This window comes from Larimichthys crocea, chromosome VIII (assembly GCF_000972845.2).
Source record: "Larimichthys crocea isolate SSNF chromosome VIII, L_crocea_2.0, whole genome shotgun sequence".
In the NCBI taxonomy this organism is placed as follows: Eukaryota; Metazoa; Chordata; class Actinopteri; family Sciaenidae; genus Larimichthys; species Larimichthys crocea.
The window spans coordinates 25,236,002-25,250,948 of NC_040018.1; the positions used below are offsets into that span (position 1 = coordinate 25,236,002).

Here is a 14,947-nt window from a genome sequence, read left to right on the forward strand (position 1 = left end):
ATCGCTTCCTCCTGTTGTGTTCAGTTCAGCCTTTTTAAAACAGTGAGGAAGCACACTGGAGTAGCAGAGCACCACCTTTTGGTTGAGGCCATGAATTGCAGTTTGTTTGAGATGGGAAGAATGTGGCATGTTAGGCTGATAGGCAGATTTCAGGCAGTGCCACTTGAGCGTGTGGGTGTACGGATGCTGTTTCATGATAGGGCAGATTGGTGTGGTGAGGTATTTAAAATTAGAATTGATAGACTGTCACAAAGGGGACAAGTACTCTGGTTTCACACTCAGTCAGACATATCAAAAATGTAATTCACACATGTATACATCAGTGCAAAACGTTTCAGCTCACTCGCACACATACACACACACTTAAATGGTAACTTAACTGAGTCCGAGCTAACAGAGGCGAGAAATCAGTGTCCATCCTCTTGCTTTTTGCATCTTTGAATCAGTGCATTTTGACAGCAGGCGACACTGCACTAAGCTTTTATTTAACACACCAAAGAAATTCTCTAGAAACTGATAGGCTGGAACACTTGAGTTGTCCTTGCTGCCATCTTTAAATGCATTTCAGAGATGGCTGATGGAGAAGGCTGTGACCTTTTCCACGTTACCGCTTAGTTTTGACGAACTACAGAGGTAACAACTGGATAATTGCTGCAGCACCTGCGAAAACAGTCTTGCTCTTTATACCAGGGTACCAGTGCACAAGTAACAGTATTGCCATAATTACTGCAAAAGACTTCAAGTAAAACAATGTTTTTGGTTCGAACTTGTGTTAGGGTTGAGCCAAATGACCCCTAAAAATCCAAATTGACCTGTGAGGTAATTTTTTCTTGCATGACTGACACCACAGAAATTCAGTCTACCAATTAAGTGTGAAACTTGACCTCAGCTACTCTGGGTGCAAAAACCCTTCAAGCGCTCTCCCTGCCTGCCTCTGTACACTGGACATCCACTGCTGATGTTAACATTTTTCAGCTCATAAAGTTGCTTTATACTCTACTTGAGATCTGACTTGACTCAGTGTTTTCATCATGAGGCTTTGGGACCAGGCTGAGCCATGAGACATGACTTCTGACTTGGTTAGACTACAGTACTTCTGCTGTTGAGCTGTAAATACAATTACAATGTGTGGACAGTTTATGCATTGACCAGGAAAACCACCTTCCTCCGGGCTCAACATGAATGACCTATTGCCACTTCCAATTGAAGTAGATTAAAGAAATGCTTCTGGTGAAAGCATTATTGGAAAGTGTGGTTCTCTACCCAAAGCAACAAACATCAATCTAAGATCAAGTTTTAGATGTCCTTTCAATGAGTAAATGGATACTTTTTCCAATTCCATTTCAGTTTAATTTGTATAGAAACCAATTCATGTTCTGAAGGTCAATCCACAGCAAGAAAAGGACTCATCTTTTAGATATTTTACTTCAGTGATGGATTGCCACATTGGATTTCCATGAGGTTGGTGACTCACAAGACAGAAAAGGAATGAGTCAATGAATTAGGATCAAAGTGTCAATAACTGAATTATATTTACTTTTACTCTATGGGTCAAGCTTCAAAAACATATTGGATCACACAATGACATGATGCAAACAGTGTCTCCATGTAGTCTCCAAGACCAATTTAAGACAACCCTGTTGACAAAATCAGGGTTATAAGATCAGCAAACATTACACAATTGTTAAATAGGCTACACAATTGTGTTGTAAAAGACAGACAATCAGTTAATTGTTGACTTAACCATTTCGCCAAACCGCGTTTGTACTGTGTTTTGTTTTTGTTTAGTTTTTTTGTGGCCTTTCCAAAACCAAAAGAAAAAGAAAAGCAACATTGTAAGAAACAGTGTGGCATATCATTAGTTAACTACATTGTTTTGTGGGACTCATGGACTCATCTTCATAACCGGAACATCCTTGCATGAATACCACAATGCTATTATAATTTAGAGCAATGACAGTGACTCTGTCCTGCTTTTTAATTTGGTCTGGGAAAGTTTACACTCCAGCCAAACTCATTAGTTTTGGCATAGTTAACTAATGTCTGCAGTACAAGAGAAATGCTGTTTCTTCATTCTAAGTTTATTTTTCTTTAGTCTGATTTCAAAAAGAATGAAAATCAAGACTGTTTAAAAAAAAAAAAGATTTTAAAAACTGCAGTGGTCAATCTGCCACTATTGTATTAGTGTAAAATATACCATTGCTCTGATGAGAGCATGACAGGTAACTAACTGGAGAAGGTGGGGCCTTTGGAGGGACATTTATATCAGTGAATATGCTAAGTGGCTCATCAAACAGCATGCCCTTGTTTATTTATTCTAATGAGGGCTCAGCTAGGTCTCCGTTTCTCTCCTTATGGGCCTGTGCATCTCAGTACAGAGTACAACAGTGTTATCAGCTTCAGATCCCATGGGTGTGCTTGAGTCCACTAAGCGCACTGCTGATGGCAGCACAGGGACCTTTCATTATCGCCATGTCTCATAACTTTACACAGAGCTAATATCAGTAGGCGGTTCTGCCATATGGTGGTAATTTCATCTTATGGGTTGCAACAACAGCAATATCTCAGTGGGACAGCCTGATGATAGACTCCGCACTTTCATTCCGATATGGAATGGCACCATGCGGCATGACATTTCGAAATCAAACGTGATATTTTTAATCTCAAAGCTACGCTGACACGGTCACAAGGAAATGTACAGATGAAGATGTAGATATTAGTTTACTCTGAAAACAGAAAGGCTAGTAGTAAGATCATGTTTACTGACAAGATGTTTGTTTATGTAAATGTGTATATGTGTGTGTCTTTCTGCAGGCATACCGTTTCTTAGCCATCAATAAGAAACTGCAGTTGAGTGGGCGTCCAGAGAGGCCTGTAGGCTGCATCGGGACATGCAAGGTATATACACACCTACACATATGTACATATGGATACATGCACATACACATGTATAATCCATGTTGCCCTGCTGCACAGTTCATAGGTCACCACTAATACAACATCCATATATTGATCTGCATAAATTTCCCAGTGCTCTGAGAAGTCAACTGCAGCTCAGGAACTCAACACGGAGATAGAAAATATTCAGTGCCAAGAGTTTCTCTCTTCTTCAGACATACAGTATGCATCAGTGAAGCCTGAATATATTTTGCTTATTCTCAGGACTTATCGCATTTTATGCTAAGCTGCTGTCAGGCATTCTGTGTGTGTCGCTGTGTGTGTTATAAAGTTCATGTGTGCATATGACTATGCTAATGCCTCTTGCTGATGTTGTTTGCAGCTTCTCCCACATGAAGGTCACAGCACGGCCAAATAAGTGGAGCCATAGCTGCTTTTTCAAACAAAAGACATTGCCAAACAAATGAATGATAGCTCCCAATGCATTGCTAAGACAATATTATAATGGAACATTTATGGAGAAAATGGCAGACTGCCAGAGGGCATTATCATCATCAGTGTGTCTGCATGGGTGTGTGTGTGTTTGTGTGTACCCCCGTAACAATCTGTACGTGTGAAAAGGAGCTTTGTAACAGCTGTGTATATGTACCGTGTGTGTGTGAGTTCTGTGTGCCCCCTCAGGATTGATGGGTTGTTTTATACACTGCCCAGAATAATGTATACGTGGCTACTTGTGAGCCATCCGTCTTGTAATGCAATAGAGTGTGTGTGTGTGTGTGTGTTTGTCTCCCACCAGATTTATCGTATCCTGGGCAAGACGGTGGTGTGCTACCCAATAGTTTTTGATCTAAGTGACTTTTACTTGTCCCAAGATGTTATGCTGCTGATTGATGACATTAAGGTAAGTCAGGGTCACACTTTTGGAGCTTAGCAAAGCCATGACTCCACAGCTAACCACTTTGTATGTGCTTGTAGAGCTTAAACGATAACTGCGATGTCAGTTTGTCTCGTTTAAAGAGATGCAGTCTGACATTTGCGAAGGAAATCAGCTGGTTTTGTTTGACTGAATACTCATCATGTGCAGCCCAAAAGAAAGGGTATATACTACAGTAACAGCTGACATCTGTGGCTCATCATGAAGGGTACAAATTGTTCATAATAAATAATACTAATTTATACTAACAGTAATTCATGTGAAACATTTATTAAACCAAATATATGCACACGTAACCAGCCATTTTCGAACTGAATTAGACTCATATTGTGCTGTACCTCATACTGTAACATAACTACATCATGAAGTATCTTCATCAAAAAGTCGCTTTACTAAGTGGGCAGAAACTGTGTACTGTGAGTACTGGCTCAATTGATGATTGAGTTTGCATGCAAATAAAAGTACAGCTTGTGTAGTTCAAGTCTTAATTATTCATATTTATAACTAATTGATGTCATGCAATAATGTGACTTTCTAACATTCTAAAAACTTCCCCTGCCGAGCGTCCTTATTTCCCAGAGCAGAGGTTTTCAAAGTGGGAGGCGAGCGTGCCCAGGGGGGCTCCAAACAGTTTCAGTGAATGGAAGTGCAAAAAATATTACATTATTATCAAAAGGAGATCACATAGAATAGCCTGAATGCATCTGGTTAAAGAGACAGTTCAGAGATACAGTGAAGTTGTTTTTCCAGCTTTCCCAGATAAAAAAACTGAAGGCGGATGTTTCGAGTATCCTGGCTCAATTGTTAAGTGTCTAGAGGATCAAATAACATAACATGATCTAATACGATCCTAGTGGGCGGGTGGGGAAGCGACTTTGAAAACTTTAATTTTGATGTTACCACTGGCTGGGAAATCAGTTAAGATAAAGAAACGATAAATGCACATAAATGAATTTAAACTTGTTGACCAGTTTGACATTAGAGGAGGATGAATGTTGTGGGCTGTAAGTTGAACTGATTTACTTTTGGACTAAAATCTTTAAACCAGTACCATACCCACTATCTGAAATGCTGTCTGTATGTGTGTCTGTGTCTGTGTGTGCGTGCAGAATGCCCTGCAGTTCATCAAGCAGTGCTGGAAGATGCAGGGACGTCCTCTCTTCCTCGTTCTTATCCGCGAGGATAACATCAAGTAATATACACACTCAATAATAGCTCTTTTATCTGTTTTTCTGTCTTCCTGTCCTCTGATAGCTTCCTCGTATCATTCTCCCTCCTCTTATCTCTCCATACATCACCTTACATCTCACTTTTTCTGTCTGATACAGGCTTGGCCTCGCAACAAAATGTCTTGACCGTCACAGTGCATTTTTTAATACAACATATCTCTCATTTCCTTCCTCTTTACCTCTCTTGTCCTCTATGTGTACTATTTTTCTTAATATGGCAGTAAGGTGCAACTGTATTTGCTTGCTGATTATCTGATGGTGTTCCTCATTTGTATTACTATAGTTTGGCTGGTGGGCTCATTACAGTGGTATTGACCATTATCTAAGAAGCCATATGTTAAATGTGATACAAACACTTAAACAGCCACACTGCATCTGGAGTGAGTCGATGGGCTCTCATAGAACAACTCAATAGTCGTTAGTTTGCTATTGATCAGGAAGATGACCTGTATAAAAGGCGACAGCAAACCGAATAAAGCAATGAGCGTCTGTGCGAAATGTGCAGATTTGTTGAGAAATATTTCAGCTGTGATGATTTCATACTTACATGTTTAATTCATGTGTTCTGTTTAATCTGAATTGGGCAGATTCATGCTTCTGACACTATAGGAAAAAAATAATCCAACAAAAAGAGTCGTTTTAACCTTTGTCTCACCAGAGGGAGTCGCTTCAACCCAGTCTTGGACATGCTGGCCTCATTCAAGAAAGGCAACATTGGAGGGGTCAAGGTTCATGTGGACAGACTTCAGGTTTGTGTTTATTCTTTCATTCGGTCATTCCTCATCACTCACTATTGTTAATGGATGTGTTAACAATCAATAGTTAGTTAGCTGTTAGAAATTGACACAACACAAAGTGCAAGTTTTACATAATTGACGGCCCCTGATTTAATGACATAATTTACACAGTATAGTGCAACCAATAACCTGTACAATTAATTTAAATAGTGAATGCAATAAGTTCAGTAAGTTTATGTAACATGGGGGATATTATTTTGTATCTTTTTGAATTTTTAATCATCATATATGCTTGACTACCTGTTTTCTTTACCGTGATGCTTGGCCATTGTTCCATTAGCTGTTTGGTTGGGAGTGAAGGCTCTGTGAATATAGCTTGAGTTCAGGTCTTCATCGTGCCCTTATCCTGTCAGTTTTCTTTGAACTTCATATCTTATCTAGTCAAGCGTTGCAACCCCCATGAAGCTTTGGCGACCCGTACTCAGGGTCAAGACCCCAGGTGGAAAACCAGTGCTCCAGGATATAAATAAGATGAGACATGTACAGATCCAGCACAACAAAAAACAAAGTCTATTTTTCTTGTACCAGCAAAAAGCGGCTATAGCTTTCAACAGCACATAAATGTTACCAAATAAACAGAAAATAAGTTATATTGATCGCTGAAAAATCATTCTTTAGTATATTTGGCCTTCAAAGTTACACTTTGTCATCATCATCTTTAATATACATTTCATGCACTTTATTTCTTCTGTGATGAACAAAGCTCAGATTTCACTAGTCAATCACACCGTTTATTGAGAGGATCAGTGGTATTAGGTCTTGACATTGTCACAGTTCCAATCCATACAAATGGACGACTGAATCGATGGTTACCATCAATATTACTGCACATTTGATTGTTTGCATATTGTGAAGGGTTTCATAAAAGCGGCTATCGGGAGAAATTGTGCCACTTGATCTCTCCTGTTGGCTCCGTTACAACGGATGTTACAGCCCACTCTGAAATAAACAATGGTTTAACAATTACAAATGTTTCAATAAATTGTATCGCAGGGATTCATCTCTTTCTTTGGGCGCGAACAAAAGTTTCTCAGCCCTTAATCTGAAGTCCATCCTCATTTCAATAGCGATACCAATGCTTATCTGTGTTTTGACCTTGGTCTGTCAGATTCAATTTGGGTGGAACACTGTTTTTGTTTGCCTGAGAAAGGTGAAACTGAATTGAGCCTGGACGGCTCTAAAAAGGAGATGGAAACAACTGTGATGAAGCCTTTTGTGGTGTGTTAAAAATGCATTGGAATGGCTTTAGGGGAACACAACAAATTAAATGGTGAATTAATAGATTAGAGGTTGATCTCTTTAATCTATCTTGCTGGTGTGAAGATTGTAGAAAAACACCCAATACAAAACAAAGCAACAAACATTAATGAATCAATCTACATTACTGGATGATACTCTCTTTGTGGCATTAGGACATTAATGGAGCAAGCATAGTAGGTTGTCACAGACACTTTGAAACCAACCTTCTTGTTGTTTCTTAGAACTGTTCAGACAGGGTTACACAATGTGTCCACAGTCGATATCTTATAAGTTTGAAAGTGGGAAAGAAAAGGTAATAAATAAATAAAATGTAAATAAATCATGAACAAACTCAACCGAGGTTAGCTAACAGCAGCTGTACTTTGCAGCAGTTTACTTCACAGTCTACCAGGAAACTCTCTAAATAAAGAGAGTTGCTGTGCAGCTGCAGGACATCAGAGGAGAAAACCAAAAAAATATTTTCTCCATAAATATGACCCAGTTTTACCAAAAATCACTGAAATAGTTGATGGTGTGTGACTTAGTGCTGTAAAGCATTCTCACAGGAGCACAAAGTTATACAGTGCCGGTTTACACATCAATGAAGAATCAAAATGATTTAAAGTCCTATAAACGTTACACAATGGGGCTTTAATAAGTTTGTGCCATGTGTACAGCTGTATTCCACTGGCTAAGGCTAGGAGAATACTTAATCCCAACCTCCTGGATAACAGCCTTTACTCCTTGCTGTGATCAGGAAGGACGTTTTGGATATGCCATGCCAATACTGAGAGGCTCACAAAGAGTTTCTAACCTCAGCCCACTAAGCTTCTCCACCCCCTGACTTACTTATTTGCATTACTTCTAAAGTACTGATTATTATTTATTATGTTTTGAAGCAGTAACTCATTGGAATAGTCACAGCAGTGTTAGTATGCTATGAATTTACAATGAACCATGAATAGTAAACTGCATATACTATTATAGCAAACTGTATTGGTTTAAGTTGCTGGATTTTGAACAGATTCATTCCTCATGGTGTCAAAACAAGGTCAAAGATGAACCAGAATTATTTCACATCGGTAACTATAGCACCCTGCTTTGTCAAACTTATAACAAACCTTCCAACCCTAACTTCTCTTCCAGTGTTTTTGTGATGTTCAGCAGAGACTTCCTCAAATCACACGTTTTAGTTTTTGCTATAAAGTTCTTCCTTTCCTTCACCTATTTGCTATTCACTTCACAGCTTACTCCCTCATCTTTGAAACACTTCATCATCTCATTGTTATGGGGAGCAGGGCTGCTCCTCTCCTATGCCTCTTATTTTTGTTTTGGAGTTGACTTCACTTGGAATGGCTAATATCACATTTAGACCACAGAAGCAAGTGGTATTGAACTGCACTCTTTACTCCTACACTGCTATGCTTTTTAAAATACTCAAACCTTTACTGTGTTAGACACTCACTTGTTACTGCTCCTGTGCACGTCTGTTAAATCTAAAACAGTGAACTTAGTCCACACCTTACGACTCTACGTGGTATTTGTCATACGTTGCATTATTCAAACAGTTGTTTTGTACAGTGAATCATCTGACAAACCTCCTCTTGGGGATTTTTGTAGCTCTGTTTTCTCTTTTCTCTCTCTTTTTGTGCTCCTGAGTGTGCCTTTAGATAGCTTTCCTCATACATTTTATACAAATATGCATACTGAATCTCATAAAGCAGTCTACATTCCCTTTGCAAATTATTTAATTTGTCCTTTTCTCCATCTAGACCCTGATATCTGGAGCAGTGGTGGAGCAGTTGGACTTTTTGCGTGTCAACGAGGCAGAGTAAGAGCTTTCTCTAGTCTTTATTCTTGGTTTGTCAGAGGCCAGAGGTCAGTGCTTTTGCCTGTTAGTTTGGTCTTTTGGCAGAATATTTCAAAAAGCTCACAATGGATTTTCATTAAGTAGTGGGAAAACAGAACAGTTTCTGTTTCAAATGTGACATGTATACAATGTGATGAATATTTGTTTCTACACATTAAACTGCAGCATAACTGATGTGTGATGATAATATGATTTAAAATGGTCAGGACCAATAAACCAGATTTGTGTAAAACAGCCTGGCCTATAATATTTTTTATATTTACTTTATTCAACTTTTATTTCACCTTAATAATCTATTTATATACTTGGTTATTAGCCTATATGTGTTTATGACTGATATAAAGTTCATGCATAATTATTATTGGTTATTAAATGCCAAGAGCTGTGCCTCTTTGGACATATCCACTAATTCATCCAATTGGAGTGCAAATGCCTCCGCTGTTTGTAGTTTCTTAATTATCTGCACCCTCACAATCACCATTATTTTGGTGAAAATTGTCAATTATGACAAGAATTGGTGGACCCCCTGAAGTACCTCTGTGGACCCCCTTGGTGTTTGAAAACTACTGTAATACATCATACATACAAAGCACACATAGGATAACTTGCATGTGTGTGTGTACATAGGATCCCAGAGTTTAAGAGCTTTGAGGAGCTGGAGCTGCCCAAACACTCCAAGGTGAAGAGACAGACCAGTACACCCAACGCCTCAGACCTGGAGCAGCAGCCAGAGATCAGTGTGGAGGAATGGCTCCACAAGCCTACCCATGAGATCATCCAGAAGTTTCATGTGAGTTGATGGTTTGAGCGGAAGAAAATTATATCGGGATTAATAGCTGGCATTAAAATATAATTCTTTTTAATAAATTAGAAATGTGCAGATGTGCAAGTAAAGAAGCAAAAAACATTTATAACCATACCAATCAAATGGCAATATTTGAAATGGAACAGTTGTGCCAAAATCTAACCATCATTTGGATTTTACTTTTACATTTGTTAACCATTAAAAGACCTTCATATTACCCAAAACTTCTTAATCAACACAACCCAGGGATTCTTTTCACTTGGAATAAACATCGCACAACTACCTGCCTCCCCTTCAGAGAACTGTCAAAGGTTTTCCTCATTATTTGTGTGAAAGATGACCTCTTTGAAGTCACTGTTCCCTCCTATTGACTCATTGACATATCCCATTCTGGTCAAGGCCCACCTGGGTACCTGTCTCCTGTTTTATTATGACGTGTTCAAACATTTTTCCTCGAGCTCAGGGTTTGAATAGCATCAGTCTGCTCCCAATTAACAGCTGTCTTAAATCTTAAATCTGTCTCTGAGCTTGAATATGTTAAGCTTTCAAGTGATCATTTGTGCTTCAAGAAGCCAAACCTCGCTTCACCCACACTCTCTACAAATATGATTTGTTAGCTCTTTGTTCCTCATATTAGGATAGAAATGGACTAAAACTCTTAAAAGCCATTCATACACCAGACTTTGTTGTGTTAAAGCAATCTATCGCTATAAAATAATTTACCCAAAATCTTCCCCTGACGTGCTTTAATGGTGCTTCTTTCTTTCCCATATTTTAGGCACATTACATCTGTTTTCAGATTCAAACAAGGCAATACTTTAAAAACACACCCATTATTACCACAGTTGCAGAGTTGCAACAAGCAAATTGGTGCAACAATGATAGTTTCAATACGGCTTGCTAGTGCTTATTATGATATTATGGTGTATAATATTGTAGCTGCATGACCAGGCTCATCTTCCCATTTGTGTGTGTGTGTGTATGTATGTGTGTGTCATTGCCCAGGACTGCAACTGCTTGGCCAGTCAGGCTCAACTTGCAGGGATCATTCTTAGGAGAGAAGGACCAGGCTTCCTCTCCAAAGATGGTAAGCAGCTAGTTGTGCTAAAGCAGAACCAATTTCCTCATTAAATGCAAATAAAATGTGATCATGTCAGAAGTCTGACCAGTAAGCAGAGTTGCTAAAATTATCTGTCATTTTATTCTTCAAAAAAACATTTCTTGATGCATGCACATGTCGTGCTTTTGACTGTGTCGTAACTGCTTAAGTTGGCAGAAATGACTGCATATGTCTTTATGATGTTTCTTTTTTCTTGTAATTCCAGAAAACATGATGGATGAGCTGGAGAGAATCTACAGAAGAGCTGGCAGCAGAAAGCTTTGGTCTGATATTCTCACACATACACAAACATACACTGTTTACAGCATTCCAGTCTGTTCTTCAGTTTGTTGAGCCGTGTTTCCATAAGTGTATTTCGATGCGCATTTTGAAGTTTCATGTTTAAAAGTTTGATGGAAATGAAATGAAAATGTCCTCAATTAGGCGAAAAAGTTTTTATGCTCACATGAGGAGGTGTTTGCCTTTTTCAAAAACAAGTTAATGCACTAAAAAAGGATAAGTTATGATTTTGGGAACATTTAACTCACTCCACGCAGATCTGGTGTAACCTGCCTCACATTACCATATGAAACAAACAAAAATGCCATTTTCCCATCCTGTTTTCTGCATCGTTTGTCACTGGTCGAGATTCAACTGGTGCTCTATTCTATAATCACCTTGTTGCGCCTTCTCTCGTGGACCGTGCATAACTGTACTGGATGGAATTAAGCTTTCATTTGCATTTTCTTTGGCTGAATCTCTGGAAATTGGCTTAGAAATGTACAATACATTTGGATGGAAACATGGCTTTTGTCACCAGTCCACATCAGATTTTATTTTTCTAAGGAGTGACATTAAGTAAATTCAGATTTTTTATTGTGTTGTTCCAGTTATCCTGTCAGTCATTAATAGTCATTATTAATTATTGCTCTGTTGAATAATTTAGTCTGAAAAAGGGGTTCATGTTGAAAAATTGTATGAGAAGTCCCTTTAACCAAATGTCTTATCTCCATAACGTTTGTGTCCCCATTTTGTTATCCTAACAAAATATGTTCTCATGTTGACTTTTTAAAATAACTTTTATTTAATCTGGCTGAACTGTAGGCTGGCAGTGCGCCATGCTGCCGTCATTATCAAGAAGTTCGCCAGCTCTATAGCTCCTCACATCACCACAATACTGGTGCATGGGAAACAGGTAATGTTCAGGCAGAGATGGACTGAAGACTCTGCATGTGTAGTTTACTCCCAGTCAGCCAGCTAGCTGGCTGTCTTAGCTTAAGAGCTGTGTGACATTTAGCCAATCCTGATTTCTGATTTTTTTCTTATGTTAATGAGTATAATTTCTAGAATGGCTAAATAAAATCATAAAAAAATATTTTTTAAACATGTAAAATACATTTAGTTTTTAAAAATATATGAAAAACCAGAGAAAACTGTTGCTACTTACAGTTAATACTGACCATACTACATGCATTATTTAGGATTTTGTGTATAACTAATGCTAGACCCCAATTCATTTCAATTATGTTTTAAAAAGTTTAAGAAACAACATTTTTTTGACAGTAATAATTAACAGATATTTAACAGTTGTCGCCCTGGTAACAGGTGGTGTAATGGCCCTTTCAGACACAATGTGATTTGTGGTGCACTAGTTGCTGGGTTGATGCTTCTTTGCCAACCTGGATGAACCAAGTCATTGACAATAATGGGTTTCAGAGTGTAGTGTTGCTGTTGCCATGTTGTCTGAAAGGGCCATAATGCAGAAGCAGGCTAGCATCTTAGCATCTTGCTTAAATATCAACCAGCTAAAGCTATTTCTGGCTAAACCACCAAGTGTAGCATAATAAGAAATCTAACACTCACACCCATGGGCGTACTCCAGCAAGGCAAAGCTAGCAGTTGCCTTGACTATACAGGAGCTTGTTGCCAGTGTTTGCTTTCTCTCTATTAACCATCACAAAGGCTGGACCTTCATTTCTGCTGTTATGTCACACATTGCAAAAAGGCTGGCTGTATACTCCAAATGAAACAGAATTTGGCTGTTGGATATGGCGCTGTGAATGCCTTTACACTCACTGTTACTCCAGGGCCGTTTCATCAAGGTCATCTGTGCTAGATGGAGGAGCTTGATAGTTGCTGTGGGAGCACCATTTTCAAATTTATCATAACAAAAAGTCAACATAAAGCAATATTGGAACTTTGGATCCGATCTATGGAAATAAGCCAAAAGCACTAGGCTCGCGCTAGAGTCTTAATCAAAGCTGACCCTCCTTCATATTCAGCTCTGCTGACATGTAGATCAAAATTTCTGTTTTTCATCAGCCTAGTAACATTTATTTATTTTTTGCCTGACTGGTAAAAGTGCCAGTTTCTTTGGGATTACTCCATTTTGAATATGCTAATATCTCAAAGCAGGGATATGCATGAATCTTTTTTTAACGACATTAAAATAGTGAACTCCGTTTTTCACAGCATAGCAAACAGTGTTTGGTTAAATATTTGTCTGACAAACTGTTGTTCACCATGTTTGGTCTTTGATCACAGAGCTGCTAAAATTCAGTTTTGTTTGTGGTATACTGCTGACCTGACTCACGAAGAATTGACCGAATACTGTTGATGGTTGTCACAACTTCTCATGTGAGCTCTTGTTCTCTCCTTCATTGATTAGCGTTTTCTGTGGCCATGGTTTGATTTGAATTAGTGTTAGGTTGACTGACATGACAACTTTTATTATATGCTGGTTTAATTAATTAATAGGATTTTAGCATAGAGAAATTTGATTATGCCAATGAGTAAACCCAAAGCCTGGAGGCTGGTTTCCAACTTGCTGGGAAATAGCATCAATACTCAATTCAATTTACGTTCTCATTTACCTAACATGAGCCAGGAAGTGAAGCTTGAAATAGGTTCTCCAGCAAAGCATCAGTGGACTGACTCGCATCATGCTTGAGCTTTGTGCTCAAGATGTGCCTTCGTATTTCAGCAGGTTTAGGCACTGAATAACGCACACACACACAAACGAGAGTTGTTGGCGGCATATAATAAGACAAGGTTGTGTTCAGCTGTATTGTATTCATGACCCCATTAATGAAATTATTTTATTTGTTCACTGCTTCTGTGAGGATGGCTTCAACTCCATGTGCGTGTCTATAGCAACCCTGACTCTGGGATGTTAACAGAACCACAGTTTATGTGTGCTGCTTTTTCCTCATAGGATTCCTGCAGGCAAGAGGAGGAAGTTTGAACGCTGCAGTGACTCAAGTGAATAATGAACTGAGAAATTAGTGAACATTAAAATATTTTCTGCAAAGCCACCCAAACTTTCATTTGGGTTTACGATAATTAAATTAAACCCATTAATTAGGACTGGGACCAACACAGTTTGCTTACATAGTGAGGTTTAATTGTTCATCCTAAAAAGGAATTATTTGTGGATTTTGTTTTCATTCATTTCATTCTGATGTTTGCTTTGTGAATTAGAAGGGCATTGAATTGCTACAACAAGAACATGGGGACAAATTCTTGCCATTTTATCGTGTTAATGAAATTTGTTTGTGTTTCTCATAATGCTGAATCAAATATTTGTGTAATTTGTTGCAACTTCTCAACATATTCCATATTGTTCTCTACGAAAGCCACAGTAAAGTTGAAGAATTGGAGCCTTTAGCAAAAATGAACAAAAATATGTAGCTTGTTAAAGTCCTAGCTGTCAGTTGTTATCTGTCATGATGTCAAGACTGTTCTTGTGTCTTTTCACCCACTAGGTCTGTTGTCCGTCTTGCTGCCAGTCTCTTAACTAAGCTAGTGGACAGCCTTGCCCCCAGTATTACTAGTGTTTTAGTGCATGGCAAGCAGGTAAGTGGACACACAGACAGCAGAGTAGTTGACTGTAGCTATTGCCATTGTTAAAAAAGAAAAATGGCATGACAGGACAATGATTTTAATGTTCACTGATTTAAAGAAAATTGGAAATATAGAATCATAAGCTCCTCATGCTGTCGTCCTATGGGAATTACTTAGGCTAGCTGCATGCTCATAATCCTCATCACAGCTCACCTCCATTGTGTGTCTGTCTA

At 38.6% G+C, this 14,947-nt stretch overlaps 1 protein-coding gene across 3 annotated transcripts in view; it reads left to right on the forward strand.

Annotated features, from left to right (window-relative positions):
* Window positions 1-14,947, forward strand: part of phkb (phosphorylase kinase, beta) — an 88,753-nt gene that overhangs the window by 68,641 nt on the left and 5,165 nt on the right. For 2 of the 3 annotated variants that reach the window (XM_010731963.3, XM_010731950.3), the window contains 9 exons: window positions 2,815-2,898; window positions 3,695-3,799; window positions 4,942-5,024; window positions 5,720-5,810; window positions 8,870-8,928; window positions 9,595-9,757; window positions 10,778-10,859; window positions 11,098-11,155; window positions 14,636-14,726. In XM_010731963.3, coding sequence (XP_010730265.3) covers window positions 2,815-2,898; window positions 3,695-3,799; window positions 4,942-5,024; window positions 5,720-5,810; window positions 8,870-8,928; window positions 9,595-9,757; window positions 10,778-10,859; window positions 11,098-11,155; window positions 14,636-14,726 — 816 coding nt within the window. Of the gene's footprint in view, window positions 1-2,814; window positions 2,899-3,694; window positions 3,800-4,941; window positions 5,025-5,719; window positions 5,811-8,869; window positions 8,929-9,594; window positions 9,758-10,777; window positions 10,860-11,097; window positions 11,156-11,975; window positions 12,067-14,635; window positions 14,727-14,947 lie in introns of all 3 variants that reach the window. The other variant, XM_010731956.3, reaches the window with a different exon arrangement.